Source organism: Hibiscus syriacus, unplaced genomic scaffold (assembly GCF_006381635.1).
Source record: "Hibiscus syriacus cultivar Baekdansim isolate YM2019G1 unplaced genomic scaffold, ASM638163v2 tig00111215_pilon, whole genome shotgun sequence".
Lineage (NCBI taxonomy): Eukaryota > Viridiplantae > Streptophyta > Magnoliopsida > Malvales > Malvaceae > Hibiscus > Hibiscus syriacus.
Genome location: NW_024063023.1, coordinates 442,467 through 460,867, shown reverse-complemented (window position 1 = coordinate 460,867; position 18,401 = coordinate 442,467). Strand labels below are relative to the sequence as shown.

Sequence of the window (18,401 nt, the reverse complement as noted above, 5' to 3'; positions counted from 1 at the left end):
TGTCCATTTACAATGAAATATACGAAATTCGAGCCTCGTCGAGTCATCGTATGTAGGTTCGTCCTAAAGACATGAGTCCTGTGTCTTTAACTGGTGTCTGAAAATGGACAAACAGAAAGAGTGAAATATAGTTAAGAATGGAAGCTCAAAGAACAAAACAAATGAGCTTAAGAATTCTTGTTTTAGCGATGCTTACTTGTGATTTCACAGAAGGGAAGACATTCCAAAACCTCAAGGTCTCGTCCCCTGCACCGGTCACTATGGTCTGCGAAGACGAAATACGATTATTCTTTTACCCGATAAATTGTTTTTGATATACGAGAGTTCGATTTGTTAATCGTTGGGGGCAAACATTACCTGTCCGTCGGGCGACATGGCGAGATAGAGGACTCGAAGACTATGTCCAGTTAGTGTCGCGACCTTTGCCATTGAAGGATACTTCCACACCATGATTTGGTTCTGAGAATATCCATGAGTGCTAACCAGTTCATTCACATTCTTGCTCCATGATAGATTGCATACTTGGCTCCCTGTGTCTATGTGGTTCAGTTGATGACCATTTGTCGTGTTCCAAAACCGGATACATCGATCCGCGGTTCCACCACCCGATGCGAGAAGGTTGCTTTGATGGGGTGACCAAGCAATGGCTTTGACAGCAGCCGTGTGTTCCGTCAGTTTAAGAACCGGCTGCTGCGAATGCTGGTTCCAGACCAAAAGCTGCACCGGCAAAATTGTTTAAGCAGTTTGCTATGTCTCCGGGATAAAAAGATAGAAAAAGAAACGAATTCATGGTTACCTGATTATCGTTCCCACCAGATGCAAGTTCACGGTCGTCGTGTGACCATTTCAATCCACAGACCTCAGATTTGTGTCCAACAAGCTTGCTGACATAGTCACTCGGAACTCGAAGATCATGCTGAAGAATGTTACGATCCCTGCTTCCGGATGATAGTGTCCGTGAATTCCAAGCCAGGACACCAGTTCTCGTTTGATGTCCGCCCATCGTTCGGACCCTCTTGCACTGAGTTCCATCCCATACCTATCCATACAAGACCAGAAGTGCTTAAATGTGACTGTATTTACCCACTAGGATGGCGAATCGAATATGAAATCGACAGTTACATACCTGAACTTGACCGAGATTCGTACCGATCGATATGTAGGAACCTTCCCGGGTCCATTGAACAGCACACACACTATCATTTGGTCCCAAATCACACAACTTGGTAACTCTGCTATTTGATGCAGTCCACAAATAAACACAAGTTCCCAACCCAACTGCAAGTACATTCTGAGACGACCAATCGGCAAGATTCAGATAGAAGTCATCTTGAAGCGACGGGGCGTCGAGGACCTGGATTCCTTCGACATTTTAGTCGGTGTTATCGAATTCTAAAAAATCGGGTTCGAGTCTGACAAACATACCTTATGGGGTGTCTTGGGACTTTCCTTGGGGGCTTGGGAGGTGTAGATGTTTCACTTGAGAATCCACTGTCCTGTCCCAGAAGCAAAGGAGAATACGGGGAGCTCGGCGTCGAATGCTCGGCCTTGAACCGCAATAAGTTCCGGTTCGGACTCATCGGCGAACTTTTACCTGCAGGAGAAAAAGAACCGAAATCAGGACCGAAAAGTTCGGATCTCAAAATCCTGGAATAAGCTTCATTCCCTCCTTCTTTAGCAGGCGACTCCTTGTCCATCAACCCAAACATGTGCAGCCTCGAAGAGGATCTACAAGGAATAAACCTATCGCTACAAATAGACGATTTCGACGAGGATGAAGGTGAAGTCAGACTCGATATCATCCGAGGCGAAGATATCGAAATCGAACGAAAGGAAGAAGCAGAAGTTTCCAGCCGTAGTGAAGTTTCGTTCATCCCAGCAGGGAGGTTCAAGCCACTCTTTCTTCTCGGAGGAGAGTCCATTTTTCGAGCTTCGATCAGCTTGGGAACTAATAAAAAATGAGTTTTTAGCAGGAAAATCAAAGGCTCCTCTAGGGTTTTGTTTAAGGAGCTGATTTTTCTTTCCTGCTTTGATAAAGCGTGAAAGGAGGAAGAAGAAGATCTGCAACGGTCGAATATTTTAATTTTGGTAGCTCAAAGAGGAGCTTATGCTTGTTTCTTTTATATGTTTCGAAAACGGGAAGGATGTCGTTTTGGGTTTTGATGAATTCAAAACGACGTGATCCGTGGGATTCTAGTACTAACGGTCACTTTTTTTCCCATGAATAATATATAGTATAGAGCTGATTGACCTGTCAGACTGGTTTAGTTACCGTGTAAATTGCCAAATAGCCGTTGCTTGTGACCTTTTAAATTATTTTTTACCTTTTCCATAATTTTCCAAATATGAATATTAACGTAGTTTTTTATTATTTTTTCTCAACGTGGCCGTCTAACTTAGAAAAAAAATTCAGTGGCCGTCTAACTTAGAAAAAAAATTCAGTGTAGCTATTTGATCAACATTTTTTTTCGTTGACCGTTATAGTATTGACATGGCGGTCCACGGTGATAATATGACAATTTATTTGTCATATTTGAGTTACCTATTTAACTAATTGTCCATGTCATCCGTCACATTAATCTATTATCCTTGATTGTCACGTCAACAACGTGAACTATTTATATCAACACTTTAACAATTAACGACGAAAAACTTTAGTAAAAGGGTTACATTAGGTTTGTTTTCTGATTAGAGGATCATATTGAGAGAAAAATAATACGAGACTCATATTGATTCCCCCCAAAAGTATAGGGATCTCGATGCATTTTTGTCCTTTTTTATATATGGTTGGACATAAATTAAATCACTTTTATATCCTACAGTCACTTATGCTCAAACATGGGACGACACCTCTAAAAATAATAACAATTATTTTAATTACTAAAGGCAGTTCGATTTGTGCATAAAATCATATATTTAAAACCTTAATGTTATGAATGAAATAATTAAAAATTATTTTTATAGTAAGATTTTATAAATTTAATTTAGATTGTTAATGATTGGATGAAAAAAATGGCAAAGAAGTTGTTTATTTAAAATATGAGAACACTTATAATAAAAGGATAAATTATAAATTTGATCATTCGATTTTCTTCTTACCTTTATTTTGATCACTAAATTTTATCAGTCGTTCGTTTATACCGGGAAAGAGACTGCACCCACCATTCATAAAAATAGAACTGGTCAACCTATTCTCCAGTGCCTCATCCTTGGATGGCAACCTTCTTATTGAGACCCTGGTCATCTCATCCAACCCCGCTTGATCTATCCCGACCAAGTTCGGGAGGAATAATATTTCAGGACATCAGAACCTTTCGACCCCAAGCACAATTTGGAAGTCTTCCTTGGTGAGTGGACGAACATGTGGTGCCTCGGCGGTAGCCGGCTGTGAAGGTGCTGGTTCGGGTTTAGGCACAAATGTTGGGTCTATCTCCTGCAGAAACGGAGAATGTAGCTAGTGATTCATCTTTCATATTCGAAAATCTCAAATATATCAATACATACCACGAGAAAGAAACTGACCTGGAGCCTAGAACAAACACGGGCCAGCTCCGCTTCATCTTCATCAGCTCCATTATCATCATCATCGTTATCTTTTCCCATTAGTTTGTAAAGTTGCCAATCTTCGTCTCTGGCACCAAAAGTATCCTCGCCTTTACCTCGGTCAAAAGCTGATTCTTCCCTCTGAGCTGCATTCAGTCTTTCCCCACGCCCGACGTCACCGGACACACTACTCCCATTAGTATGACCTCCATTTGTCTTGAGTTTTTTCTGCTGTTCGACCTTCTCATACAGTTCTTTGTATCTAGTATGCATCTGTTCGAGATAAAGTGGAGGGTTCTCCCTGTAAAAAGATAAAGCAATCGGTTTAAATGTAAACTCGCAATATGATGGGGATGCCTTTTTTCTAGGAAAAATTAAACGTGAAAAAAGGTAGAGACAAAAATCTGCGTTTGAGGCATAGAAATCATTTGCCTTTGGCTAAAACAATACCATCAATGACAAGAAAGCAATGCATAATAGATATTCGCCATTGTCGATGACGATGGGAGTTGATGAAGGGAATCGATTGTAATCCGTTTGCCTCCGAATTTAGGGTTTCTCTTGGACCGGAAATGAGTGAGAGTTGAGGGGAGAGGGGGTTCTTCTGGGAGAACTGAAGGCAGCGCATTGTGTTAGGGTTTAATAATATTTTATTCAGATTTCAAAATCAACAGCGGGGATAGCTCAGTTGGGAGAGAGTCAGACTGAAGATTGAAGGTCACGTGTTCGATCCACGTTCACCTCATTGAATTTTTCATTTTAGTTTTTATTTTTTGGGCTAAATATGACAGAGTATTGGGCTGAAAACAATAGACTCGACTGACCCACTGCAATCAATTAAATTCTAAATGAAATATCTTTATTATTAGGCTTATATCATAAATAAATAATTACCTAAAGTATATTTTCTTTTTTATTTAAGTACTTAAAATATATTTTTGGTCAAAATAAGTACTTAAAGTATTTTTTATGTCAAAATAGGTACTTTTCATCTAAGTTCAAAAAATAATTGACATGTGGCATTAATAAAAGAATGCTTTAAGAACTTAGATGAAAAAAATGAATACTTTAGGTACATATTTTGATCAAAAAATACCTTAAGTACTTATTTTGACCAAAAAGATATCTTTATGTACTTAAATGAAAAATAGGGTATACTTTAGGTACTTATTTGTTATATAAGCCTTATTATTATATTTAAAAAAAATTATTTAAATTTTTAATGGCTTAAAGTAAAAAATAAGTACTTAAATTACACTTATCTTTTGCTTTAGGTACGATGCTTAAACTATTTTTTTGGATTAACTAGGTACTTAAACTATTATATTAATTATTTTAAGTCATAAAATTTTCCAATTAAAAATATATTTTTCGACCAAAGAATAGTCGAGGTACTTAAATTGATTATATATAATAGTTTAAGTACCTAATTCTATCAAAAAATAATTTAAATACTTAAAATAAAAAACAACATAGTTTAAGTTTTTTTTTTAATTTTAGCCTTTTTCTAATTATTGAATTTATTGGTTATTATTGAGGCATGCTAAAGTTATATATAAAAATAATTCATAAAAAATGAATTTTAAATTAAATATAAAATATAAAAAATTGTTAGATTTGAACTATTAAGAAATTAAAGATCCCAAATGAACAACCCCATGACAATAGATGCCTCGTCTCTTCATTTTCTTAATTTAATTTTTTGATTCCCTGCATGTGATACATGCATGCATGCATACATGCATACATGCATACATACATAAAGAATTGTTAAAATTTTCTAGTGTTGTTTACATTGATTTTGTATTTACTTTGACTGGTCTCATCCACTAATTATAGTCACAAGCAAAACAAATATTCCCTCACAAAATTTCTACCAAATTCGACATTTATAGCAAAACAAAATTTCTTAAGAACCCACCATTAGGGATGGTAAAAAAATCCGAACTCGACGAGGAAAATCGAAAACCGAATTAAATGGGGATGGAGAAAAACCGTTTATGTTAAACGGTGACGGGGACAGGGAAAAACCGTTTATGCTAAATGGAGACGGGGACGGGTTTGGTAATTCCTGCCCCGATTACCCGGTCCGATAAATATTAAAAATAATTATTATATATATATATATATATAATATTAATAAATTTAATTTAAATTAAAAATAATAATATTTATATATTTAATTTAAATATATATATACCCGTTTAAATAACCGTTTATGCTAAAAGGGATACTCGTTTCCCCGATTATCCGATGGGGATCCCCGTTTAAATCCCCGTGGGTTTTTAAGCGGGGACGAGTACGGGTTTTTTAAACGGAGACGGGGACGGGGGGACTAATACCTGAACCCGGCCCGTTGCATCCCTACCCACCATGATCTTTGATGCCATCCTCTTAAAATTCTTAATTTGGTATATATATATTTTTTCCAAATGACGAAGCGTGATCGAATATGAAACTAATATCTGACATTTATATCTAAATTCGAATAATATATTTAAGGTATGTATATAAAAATGCACAAAGGGAACATAGGAAACATTATTGTTATGGTGATGGAACCCTATTCCTTGGAAATGGACAAGGATTAAGGGACATGCATGCATGAAAAATTGTAATTAAAAAAGGTCTTAATTAGAGAAAAAAAACATGAAAAACATGTTGTGTTGTTCCAAATCAAACCCTACATGTTTGACTGATTTTCTTTTATGGATATTAATTTGATTATTTTGCAAAAGAGGTTGGTATAATGTGGATAATGAAGAAAGTATTCGAAAACTCACATGCATGCATGTGAAATAGTTTCAGCTCACAGCTGCCACTTGATGCATAGAAACAAACAATTTTGTTGGGTTGAATTCAACATTTAGTCTACCACATGTTTATTAACTTTGTTAATATACACGGAGAGAGTTAATTGCATCACATGTTCTCAAAGTATGATCTTCATTTAAAATCGGTCCCAAAACTTTCAAATGTTTCAATTTCATCCTTAAAGATGACTATCATTCTAAATTAATCCTTAAACTTTTGAACATTTCAATTTCATCCCCAAACTATGACTTTCATTCTAAATTGACCCCCACACTTTTTGAACATTCCTATTCTATCATAAAATATGTATATACTAATCATGTCCCTTATTAATAAAAAATGGTTAGGTCAAGTTATATTATTATATGTTTAAAAAAACAAAATTTAGGTTAAAATATAGATGGTTGAAACTAATTACATGTTTGGATGAAATTGGAAGATTCAAAAGTTTTGGGACCATTTTATAAAAAGGGTCATAGTTTAGGAATGAAATTAGGATGTTCAAAAGTTTAAGGACAACTTTAAGATGAGAGTCATAATTTGAAGATGAAATTGGAATAGTCAAAACTATAAGGACCAACTTAAAATGAGGATTATAGTTTGAGGACATATGACTCATAATATATAATATATTTATAAGGCAAAAGGGTAACATTTTCCCCTTTAATAGACTCAATTTATCACTTTCGTCCCTATCGTATTTTTACATCAGTTTAGCCTTCGAAGTTGCTCAATTGCATTATTCTATACCCTAACTCTAACCCTAACTTAAAACTTTAAATTATAAACCCTAAACCATGACCATAGAACCCATAATCATAAACTCTAACTTGGGTTTATAGTTTTGGGTTTTAATTTAGGGGGTATAATATAGAATCATGCAATTAAATAACTTTGAGGGTTAAATTGATACGAAAATACAGTAGGGACAAAAATGATAAATTAGATCTACAACATGGACAAAAGTGACATAAGCTAAAACAAATGAAGGATTTTAGGTCTGATACAATTAAAAAGTCGTATTAGAAATTTAAAAATACGAAGTTATAATATAATATTAATTTTTTTATATATAAATATGTATTGGATATTTGTTTGTTATTTAAGTGTGTATGAGAGTCGATCAATATTTTTGTATGGAAGAGAGTCGATCACGAAATGAGGAAGGAGAAGGAGACGATATATCAATATTTTTGTATGGTCGTTGATCAATATTTTTGTATGGAAGAGAGTCGATCACAGAATGAGGAAGAAGAAGGAGACAATATATCAATCGTAAGGGTTCCAATGTCCTCCTCGATTGTGTCAAAGGGTGTTTATAATCAATTTTAGCGTGTGTCAGTCTTATGATCTCTATGATTATTTATAAGTTGACATATTAGATAGATCTTATAGTTAGACATTGTCTAAAAGTATAATTTATACGTTGTAGCTTACTGGAAGCTATAATTTAAGGGATGTAGGTTACCCGAAGACTCCGACAAATAGAAAAATTTATCTTAAGACCTTGATCGATGAAAAACTGACAGTTCCGACGAATTTATCTAGAAGACCTTTTTCTAAATCAAACTCGTTTTATAATTTGTTTTAAAATAAAAAATAACAATGATATCGATTTCCAACATACATCAACAATTGGACGTTGATGCACGAGGTAGTTGGGAGTGTGATTGGGGGATTTGGATGTGTCAAAGAGTTTTGTCATTTCCCAGCTGCCTGACACTGAGAAGGTTATTTCTACAAAATTTATCAACCCTAACTCATTGGTGGGTTTGGATTTTTCTTGTTTCGTCACGTAAATATGATATTTTCAACATACAAAAACATTACCAACTCTTTATCTAACATCTAATTATTATGAAAATTTATTTTATATTAATTTTAAGGTAAATTATGTATTTAGTACATAAACTATCAGTTTTGATCCGTTTTAGTACCTAAACCTTCAATTTTTCAAAATCATACCTAACATTTAGCTTTTATTTCATTTTAGTACCTCACCGTTAAAAACTTAACGGGTGATTTGCACGTGACACGTTTTTTATGAGAAAATTGCATCATCATCAGTTAACTATCTTATCACTCTTACTCTGGTCACTAAAGTTTATTTTTTTAATTTAATTACTCAAATTTCAAATTACTCCTGATTTAATCACTCTAACTTTTAAATTTATTTTTTTATTTTTACTTATATATTAATAAAATAATAATAAAAATGTCATGTCACAAAAGTTATTAATAAAATAAATTAGGGTGATTAAAATAGGAGCAATTTGAAAGTTGAGTAATTAAACCCTAAACTTTAGTACCAAAATAGGGTATTCAAATTACTATCATTTTTTATCCGTTTTAGTACCTAGACCTTCAATTTTTTAAAATCATACCTAATATTTAGATTTTACTTCATTTTAGTACCTCACTGTTAAAAATTTAACGGGTGATTTGCACATGACACGTTTTTTATGAGAAAATTGCATCATCGTCAGTCAACTATCTTATCACTCTTACTCTAGTCACTAAAGTTTATTTTTTAATTTAATTACTTAACTTTCAAACTACTCCTGATTTAATAACTCTAACTTTTAAATTTATTTTTTTTATTTTTAGTTATATATTAATAAAATAATAATAAAAATGTCATGTCACAAAAGTTATTAATAAAATAAATTAGGGTGATTAAAATAGGAGCAATTTGAAAGTTGAGTAATTAAACCCTAAACTTTAGTACCAAAATAGGGTATTCAAATTATTATCAGTTTTTATCCGTTTTAGTACCTAGACCTTCAATTTTTCAAAATCATACCTAACATTTAGATTTTATTTCATTTTAGTACCTCACTGTTAAAAACTTAACGGGTGATTTGCACGTGACACGTTTTTTATGAGAAAATTGCATCATCGTCAGTCAACTATCTTATCACTCTTACTCTTGTCACTAAAGTTTATTTTTTAATTTAATTACTTAACTTTCAAATTACTCCTGATTTAATAACTCTAACTTTTAATTTTTTTTTATTTTTACTTATATATTAATAAAATAATAATAAAAATATCATGTCATAAAAGTTATTAATAAAATAAATTAGGGTGATTAAAATAGGAGCAATTTGAAAGTTGAGTAGTTAAACCCTAACCTTTAGTACCAAAATAGGGTATTCAAATTACTATCATTTTTATCCGTTTTAGTACCTAGACCTTCAATTTTTCAAAATCATACCTAACATGTAGATTTTATTTCATTTTAATACCTCAACGTTAAAAACTTAACGGGTGATTTGCACGTGACACGTTTTTTATGAGAAAATTGCATCATCATCAGTCAACTATCTTATCACTCTTACTCTGGTCACTACAGTTTATTTTTTTAATTTAATTACTTAACTTTCAAATTACCCCTGATTTAATCACTCTAACTTTCAATTTTTTTATTTTTTACATATATATTAATAAAATAATAATAAAAATGTCCTGTCACAAAATTTATTAATAAAATAAATTAGGGTGATTAAAATAGGAGCAATTTGAAAGTTGAGTAGTTAAACCCTAAACTTTAGTACCAAAATAGGGTATTCAAATTACTATCAGTTTTTATCCGTTTTAGTACCTAGACCTTCAATTTTTCAAAATCATACCTAACATCTAGATTTTATTTCATTTTAGTACCTCACCGTTAAAAACTTAACGGGTGATTTGCACGTGACACGTTTTTTATGAGAAAATTGCATCATCATCAGTCAACTATCTTATCACTCTTACTCTGGTCACTACAGTTTATTTTTTTAATTTAATTACTTAACTTTCAAATTACCCCTGATTTAATCACTCTAACTTTCAATTTTTTTTATTTTTTACATATATATTAATAAAATAATAATAAAAATGTCATGTCACAAAATTTATTAATAAAATAAATTAGGGTGATTAAAATAGGAGCAATTTGAAAGTTGAGTAGTTAAACCCTAAACTTTAGTACCAAAATAGGGTATTCAAATTACTATCAGTTTTTATCCGTTTTAGTACCTAGACCTTCAATTTTTCAAAATCATACCTAACATTTAGATTTTATTTCATTTTAGTACCTCACCGTTACAAACTTAACGGGTGATTTGCACGTGACACGTTTTTTATGAGAAAATTGCATCATCATCAGTCAACTATCTTATCACTCTTACTCTGGTCACTACAGTTTATTTTTTTAATTTAATTACTTAACTTTCAAATTACCCCTGATTTAATCACTCTAACTTTCAATTTTTTTTTATTTTTTACATATATATTAATAAAATAATAATAAAAATGTCATGTCACAAAATTTATTAATAAAATAAATTAGGGTGATTAAAATAGGAGCAATATGAAAGTTGAGTAGTTAAACCCTAAATCCTAAACTTTAGTACCAAAATAGGAGTGAAAATATAGTTGAGGGATGAATGATGTAATTTACCCCATAAAAATGAGAGTTCCATCAAGTTTTTAACACGGAGGTACTAAAATGAAATAAAAACTAAACATTATATATGTTTTTGAAAAAAAAAATGAAAGCTTAAGTACTAAAATATACCAAAACTGATAGTTTAGGTACTAAATGCATCATTTACCCTATTTTTTATATACTTTATAGTTTGATTCTCATATATCTTCATTCGTGTAATATATGTTATATTATTTTTATAAATTTTAAGGGTAAAGTATACAAATGGTCCTCAAATTATAGGGAGTTATTTTATTGAGTCACTCGGCTATTAAAAGTTATAAAATGGTCCTCCAACTATAGGGAGCTGCTTTATTGAGTCCCTCGACTATTAAAAGTTAAGAAATAGTTGTATGACTATTCATATGTTCCAAACTTGTTATTTTCTGATAAAAAATTAACGATAATCTAAGTTGGAGGTTAACATGTTGATTGAGATATGATAGTCGTTTAAGATTCTATGATCAGATTTTATCATATCTTACTCACCAGGTTAACCCCAATTTAGGTTGCCATCAATTTTTTAACAGAAAGGGACGAGTTTGGAATATAAGAATAATTGTGTAATCATTTTGTAACTTTTAATAGTCAGTGGACGCAACAAAGCAACATCATATAGTTGAGGGACTATTTTGTAACTTTTAACAATTATGAGACTCATTAAAGTAGTGCCCTATAGTCGGGGGACTATTTGTGTACTTTACCCAAATTTTAAATGTGCTATGTATTTATGTTATATTATTTTAAAAATTTTGATTTCCAAGGGCAAAAGTGAAATATTTTCTTTCTTGTGTCATTTCAAAGGAAATTTCCCTTCTTTTTAACATAGAAGTAGAAATTTATAGTTACAGCTCAAATATAAAGCCTAAATGAGATTTTACCGCTTTTAAAAATTCACTTTCTTTTTTCCCCCACAGACATCTTCATTTGGAACTCTGACTCACTTCATTATTCAACTCCTTTTTACCCAAGTAAATATGGAAATGATCATGTGTCTTAATATACGGCTAAAAATAGTGTTATCGGTTTTGTTATTATTTAAATAATAAAATCGATAAAAATTTATTAGAAATATTATTATTTCTACAAGTTTTGTTATTTTTTTACCAGTTTTGTTATTGTTGGATATTTTACCAAAAATGTTAGAAAAATATTGATGTTTTAGGTAGAAATAATAATGTTTTAGGTAATTTTTTTTACTAATTTTATTATTTAAATAATAACAAAACCGATAACACTTTTTTTAACTGTATATTAAAGGTACCGCACTGTAAAATTTCCCAAGTAAAAATCTTAATTTATCATATCTTAAAAATTTACTTTTGTTTTTAACTGTAAATTCACTATCAAACAAACTACTTCACAATAGTAGTCAAAGTGCTCTAATTTTTTCCTCAACTATCAAAAGGGAAATTTTTATTACTCTTTATTTTTATAACCAATAGTATTTAATTTATTTATCGATTAATTTGGATCGGGTTTTACAGAAGTAAAGACGATTTTCTCAACACAATTTATTTCATTCACAAACGCTAGGATTTGACATTGACCTTACTTAAAGGATATAGTACTTCATCTTACTAAATCAATTGGACAATTAAAATAAATTTTTTACATAAATTAACATTAAATGATTGAGATTTATGAATTTAAGCTTGTAAGTCCAAGTTCGAATCCCACCACCGTCACTCTTAGTGGACAATCTGTAAAGTTATATGTAAATCCCAGTTGAATCTTAGGAATACCCTAATCCTGGATTGGGAGCCACCCCGACCTAAACTTTAATGTAACAAACAAAAAATTTATCTCTTATATTCTGTAATTCTGATTTTATCTCGATTTTTATTATTTAATTTAATTTAATTTTATCTTCAATTGCATTTAATTCTAAACAAACATAATCTAATTTTTGAGTTTGAATTCAATTAGAAAAACTAAATTTACTTGATATCATATCTAAAAAAATAAATTTTGATTTATATTTTATTAGAATATATTTAAATTATTTCGAGGTAAAAGAAGGCCAGGTGATACCTACAGCCACACCATCTGTTTACCATTTTATTTTTATGGTAAACTATAGGTTTACTTAAATTATCAGATTTTATCTGTTTTAGAATTTTAATGTCTAAATTATTAGTTTTGTATGTTTTAATCCCTAAAGTTTTAGTTTTTAAAAGTATACTTAATGTTTAGTTTTTATTTCATTTTAGTATCTGCCGTTAAAAACTTAAATAACAAGCTTGTCGGTCATTGCGTCTATAGTTGTCAATCATCGCATCCGTCAGTCGATGAAGCTCAAACTTTTCAGTCCGCACCTTTTCGACCCCATGAATATGATTCCGACCTCCATTTTACAGAAAAACGCCTCAATCTCCCCAAATCAACAATGAACTCTTCGATTTATTCATCTTCCGATCTCAATGCTCCATCGTCCGATGGGTCTGAAACTTGATTATGTTGGTCGACTCATCATTATCTAGTGGTCCGTCGTTCAAATTGGTTGTCCGTCCACCAAAGGTATGCCACGTCAGCCCGTTCGTTAAGTTTTTAACGACGGGTACTAAAATAAAATATAAACTATACATTATGTATGATTTAAAAAAAAATGAAAGTTTAGATACTAAAACGAACTAAAACTGACCGTTTAGGTACTAAACACGTAGTTTACCCTTATCTTTATTATTTTTAATTTTTCTATTTCCAACCTTAACTCTATTATAAATGGTGATCCAAATCCTCTCAAAATCCAGATTTTCACTTCTGATTCCACCCCACTGATCTCTCAAAAAACCCTCCCTTTCTTCCAAAAAAAACACATCTTTGATCTGTTTCTCAGCTGAAAAAAGCTCAACTTCCCGTTTCTCTTTCTGGGGTTTTTCATGGATTCATCTTCTTCAACCACAACGCCGCGTAGCTTCTTCTTGGACGAAAAATGGAAGCTTTCGAAGAGAGAAAGCTTCTCTTCGTCATCGAATTCGTCGTCTTTCACGGTGAGGAGTACGCCGGCGGCGGCGGCGAAACGATGCGCCTTCACGAGGAAATGTGCCAAGTTAGTGAAGGAACAAAGAGCTCGGTTCTACATCATGCGGCGCTGCGTTGCCATGCTCGTCTGCTGGCGTGATTGCGCCGATTCTTGAACCGAATTCTGAAATTTAATCTCGAGAGAACAAAGCTTGGGATTTTGGATTTATTAATGGCGTCCAAGCAACAACAATATATATACACATGTATATAGAGATTTTAGGACTAGAATTAGGCTCTTGGGATTTTTATTTTATTTGTAAGAGGTAATGAATCTTCTCCCTTTGAGTAGATATGATGGGTTCTTGTTGATGCAATTGTTACTTCCATCAAATGATCAACTATTTATATCATATGTCTTCAAACTATAACTTTCATTTTAGATAGATCCTAAGTTTTGAATGTTCTAAATTTATCCCTAAGCTATGACTATCATTCTAAATTAGTCATTAAACTTTTGAACATTCTAACTCCATTCCTAAACTATGATACTATTTTTAAATTAGTCTCTAAACTTTTAAATATTACGATTTTACCCCTAATTTCATCCAAATATGTAATTAATTTCAACCATAATTTAACCCTAAATTTTATTTTTTTTCTCAAACATATAATAATATAACTTGGTCTAATGATTTTATTAACAAGGAATGTGATTAGTATGTACATACGTTTTGGGATGAAATTGAAATATTTAAAAAGTTTAGGGACCAATTCAGAATGAATGTCATAATTTAGGGATAAAATTGAAATATCCAAAAGTTTAAGGACTAACTTAGAATGATAATTATAGTTTAGGGATGAAATGAAATATTAAAAATATTTAGGGACCAATTTAATATTAATTTTGACCCTTATACTATAGTAAAATTCTCACTTTGACCTTTCTAGTACTATATGGAATTAGTTTGGACCCATGCTTTAATGTTGTCTATTACTTTAGTTATTTTTGTGACTAAAGTGAAAGAATCCTAAAAGTTCAATGTTCACTAGTGCAATTACCCTTTATTTTATTTTGTTAAGAAATTTAAATAAAATAGTATTTTGTAGGACTGTCTTCATTGGTTTTGCCTTTCTTCATTTACATTTCTTTCTTCTCTTTATTAAACGCTGCCCCTGACATCACCAAAATCTGCGAAAAGGTCAGGCACAAAGACCTTTGCATCTCAAGCTATCAAGAATCGTATATCCGTCGATATGTTCCCGACAATGCCGGGACGGAGGTCATCGCATCGGTAATCATCAAAATCACCGTTAATAAGCCTCCGACATTTCGAAACCTCAAGACCACCGTACTCGAAGGTTCCGTGCCGTTGACCCCCAAGGTCCAGGCAAAATACGGACTATGCGACCAAGAAATCGTATCCGCTATGAAAGAACTCGATAAAGTCCGAACGGCGATGGAATCGAGGAGTAAGAGATCAGAGAAACTCAATTTGAAAGCTGCCATTGCTAATATTGAGAATCGTGAGAATGAATTGAAGAAAGTGGAAGCACAATCCCATCATGAATAATCATGCATTGGTTTTGCCTTTCTTCATTTACATTTCTTTCTCTTTAATAAACGCTGCCCCTGACATCACCAAAATCTGCGAAAAGGTCAGGCACAAAGACCTTTGCATCTCAAGCTATCAAGAATCGTACATCGGTCGATATGTTCCCGACAATGCCGGGCCGGAGGTCATCACATCGGTAATCATCAAAATCACCATTAATAATGCCTCCGACGTTTCTCGAAACCTCAGGACCACCGTACTCGAAGGTCCCGTGCCGTTGACCCCCGAGGTCCAGGCAAAATACAAACTATGCAACCAAGAAATTGTATCCGCTATGAAGGAACTCGATAAATTCCAGATTGCGATGGAATCGAGGAATCAGAGAAACTCAATTTGATAGCTGCCATTGCTAATATTGAGAATTGTAAGAATTGAAGAAAGTGGAAGCACAATTGCCTAACAAAGAGCAATTTGAACAAGTTATTATGCTCAAGGAGCTTTACATTCCGTCGAAAATCAAGTGTCGTTTGCTTGTTTCGAATGTTGGTCATGATTGTACTTTGATGGGGGTTCTTTGCCGACACCTTTTTCAACATTAATAAACTTCTATTTTGAATAAAGTACATAAATGATCCCGACTAGAGGATATTATTTTATTAAGTCTATCAACTATTAAGAGATACAAAATGATCACCATACTATTTATTATGCTTCAAACTTGTCCTTTTCCATTTAGAAATTGACAGTTGTCTTAGTTGGGCGTTAGAATGATAAATGAGATTTTGAGATCATATTTTATCATATCATAGTCAGTATATTAACGTTCAGCTCAGAACATCATTAATTTTTTAATGTAAAAGTATGAACTTTTAGTGTTAAATACAAACCAATATCTGTTTAAAAACTTTCAACCTAATAACAACCAATATTTTTTGCGGTCACAATGAGTTGCTAAACGCATTTTTCTTAAAATCATTCAAAAACACTCATCAATACACTCTTGTTTTAACACATATATCTATAGTAGTGAGCTTTACACAAGCTATAAAAACAACAAGCCTGCAATGTTGAAGCTAAATATAAAACTTTAGCACTTGAAATATGCGAGAGAATATGGTTGCTAGGATTACTTAAGGAATTGGAGTTGAATCAAGATGATAAATTTCATATTTTCATTGATAATATGCCATTCGTCATGATTGTTAGAAATCCTATTCATCATGACCGAACTAAACATGCGAAAATTAATAGGCATTTCATCTCAAAGAAGATTAATGGTGGAGTGACAGATCTATCCTATGTTTCTTCCAAGGAACAATTAGTTGATGTACTTACTAAAGCACAGCTAAAAGGAAGTTTTGATGATTTTACATGCAGGCTGAGTTTATACAATGTATACTCACCAACTTGAGGGGGAATGTGAGCTATAGATAAGATGTATCATCGTGATACAAATATATATTTAATCAAAAACATATCATCAAGCTTTTCACATACGGATGAACAAATAAATATGTATCTGATAAGCTTTTCACATACAAATAAATATGTATACTCACCAACTTGAGGGGGAATGTGAACTATCCATAATGCATATCATAGTATATAGACAATCCTGGAGCATTGAGCTTAACATATATATTTTAACAATAGAATTTTAAATCAAAAGATCACTCTTCATTTAAAAGAAGCTCCAGCTAATTATGATATATACTTATTTTATTAAACTAATTAAACTCCAAGAACACAATTTTCATAATTAGAATCAATTCGTTAACTAATTATAAAATAATTGAAATCATATTTTTCGTATAAATCTATATACTTGTTTAAAACTAAAAAAAAATAACTTAATTAACAAATAAATAAATGGATTTGTTTTGAAAAACAATATGGGCAAAGGACGTGAACAATACAAAAAGTACATTTGTGAAACATTAATTGAAATTCCTTGAGCCCAAAATTATAAACACAACGCATATTTATAAATATTATCATTTATCAAAAAAAATATTATCATTGTTTTCTTTAAATAAAGAAATCATTTAAATGAATAAATTCGAAAGAGGTGTGAAATACAAGCATGAAAAATTTATGGAATCTATACATAAAATCATTATTTTAGAATATGTCGTGGATAAAAATTATTGTTATAGTGACTTGTCACGTGAACATAACAAGTTCTAATAAAAAATATATTTTATAAAATTCGTCTTTGAAAACTCATCATCCATTGTGACGAATTTCAATAAAAATATATTTTATTGAACTCATCATGTCCACTTCGACAAGTTCCTAATTTACTATAACAAATACCATAGATCATACATTTCCCTAGTTTTGTCCAAATCCTTGAAACCAAAATATACATATTTATTACTATTAGTTTTCCAGATAAATGAGTCATTTAAAATTATATATTCTAAATATGGGTCAATACTAGGTCAATCCTTTTTGGGCTCGGCATACTTCTGAGCTCATACAACCTAAGCTCAAGTAGACTAGTTTAGACGACAGGTCACTCAATCCAGTGGCAATTGGGTCACACTAAGCTTGAATCAAACCAAAAATGGGCTCGATAGTTAGGTTCAGGCTGACAAAATAAACCAGCTGACAAGAGGGCTTCCTAATTTGAGCTACAAGAAATTGAGTCAAACCAAAGTTGAAGTTTGCTGAGGAACTACTACATTTTGGTTTGTCGCAGGCCAGAAAGTAGAAATTTATTGCGTAGTTGAGACCAGATCAGTTGAAGGGACAACTTTTAGAGGATCATCAAAACCATGAATCAAGAACAATATATCATAAATATAGATGCCAACAAATTCAGTATATATATATATATATATATATATATATATATATATATATATTGAAGTCCCCTGGAGTTGGCATGAAAGAGGAAATAGGGAAAAATCTTCAACAAGTTACCTGATTTCCAAAATCAAATGTGGGATGATTAGTAGCAAAGGTGGTCTTAACACTGGAGTTGGCATGGGCATCAGAATCAGTAGAATGGTTTTCAGGTGTAACTGGGACGATGGCAAATGAATCAG

At 32.0% G+C, this 18,401-nt stretch overlaps 3 protein-coding genes across 3 annotated transcripts; 1 reads left to right on the top strand and 2 right to left on the bottom strand.

Annotated features, from left to right (window-relative positions):
* Window positions 1–4: 4 nt before the first annotated feature.
* Window positions 5–1,937, bottom strand: LOC120156370 (protein FIZZY-RELATED 3-like). The gene is given in 7 exon segments (XM_039167682.1): window positions 5–97; window positions 197–265; window positions 358–717; window positions 797–1,039; window positions 1,127–1,354; window positions 1,426–1,445; window positions 1,448–1,937. Coding segments are annotated over 7 exon segments (1,449 nt in total). The 5' UTR covers window positions 1,923–1,937; the 3' UTR covers window positions 5–43.
* A 1,193-nt stretch (window positions 1,938–3,130) lies between these two features.
* On the bottom strand, window positions 3,131–3,848 carry LOC120156346 (actin-related protein 5-like). The gene is made up of 2 exons (XM_039167668.1): window positions 3,523–3,848; window positions 3,131–3,433 (listed from the first exon to the last, which is right to left on the bottom strand). The coding sequence occupies exons 1-2, from the start codon at window positions 3,814–3,816 to the stop codon at window positions 3,305–3,307; spliced, it is 423 nt and encodes a 140-aa protein (XP_039023599.1). The 5' UTR covers window positions 3,817–3,848; the 3' UTR covers window positions 3,131–3,304.
* A 9,761-nt stretch (window positions 3,849–13,609) lies between these two features.
* LOC120156357 lies at window positions 13,610–14,133 on the top strand. Its single transcript, XM_039167675.1, has one exon. The coding sequence runs from the start codon at window positions 13,711–13,713 to the stop codon at window positions 13,966–13,968; it is 258 nt and encodes an 85-aa protein (XP_039023606.1). The 5' UTR covers window positions 13,610–13,710; the 3' UTR covers window positions 13,969–14,133.
* The last annotated feature ends 4,268 nt before the right edge of the window (window positions 14,134–18,401 follow it).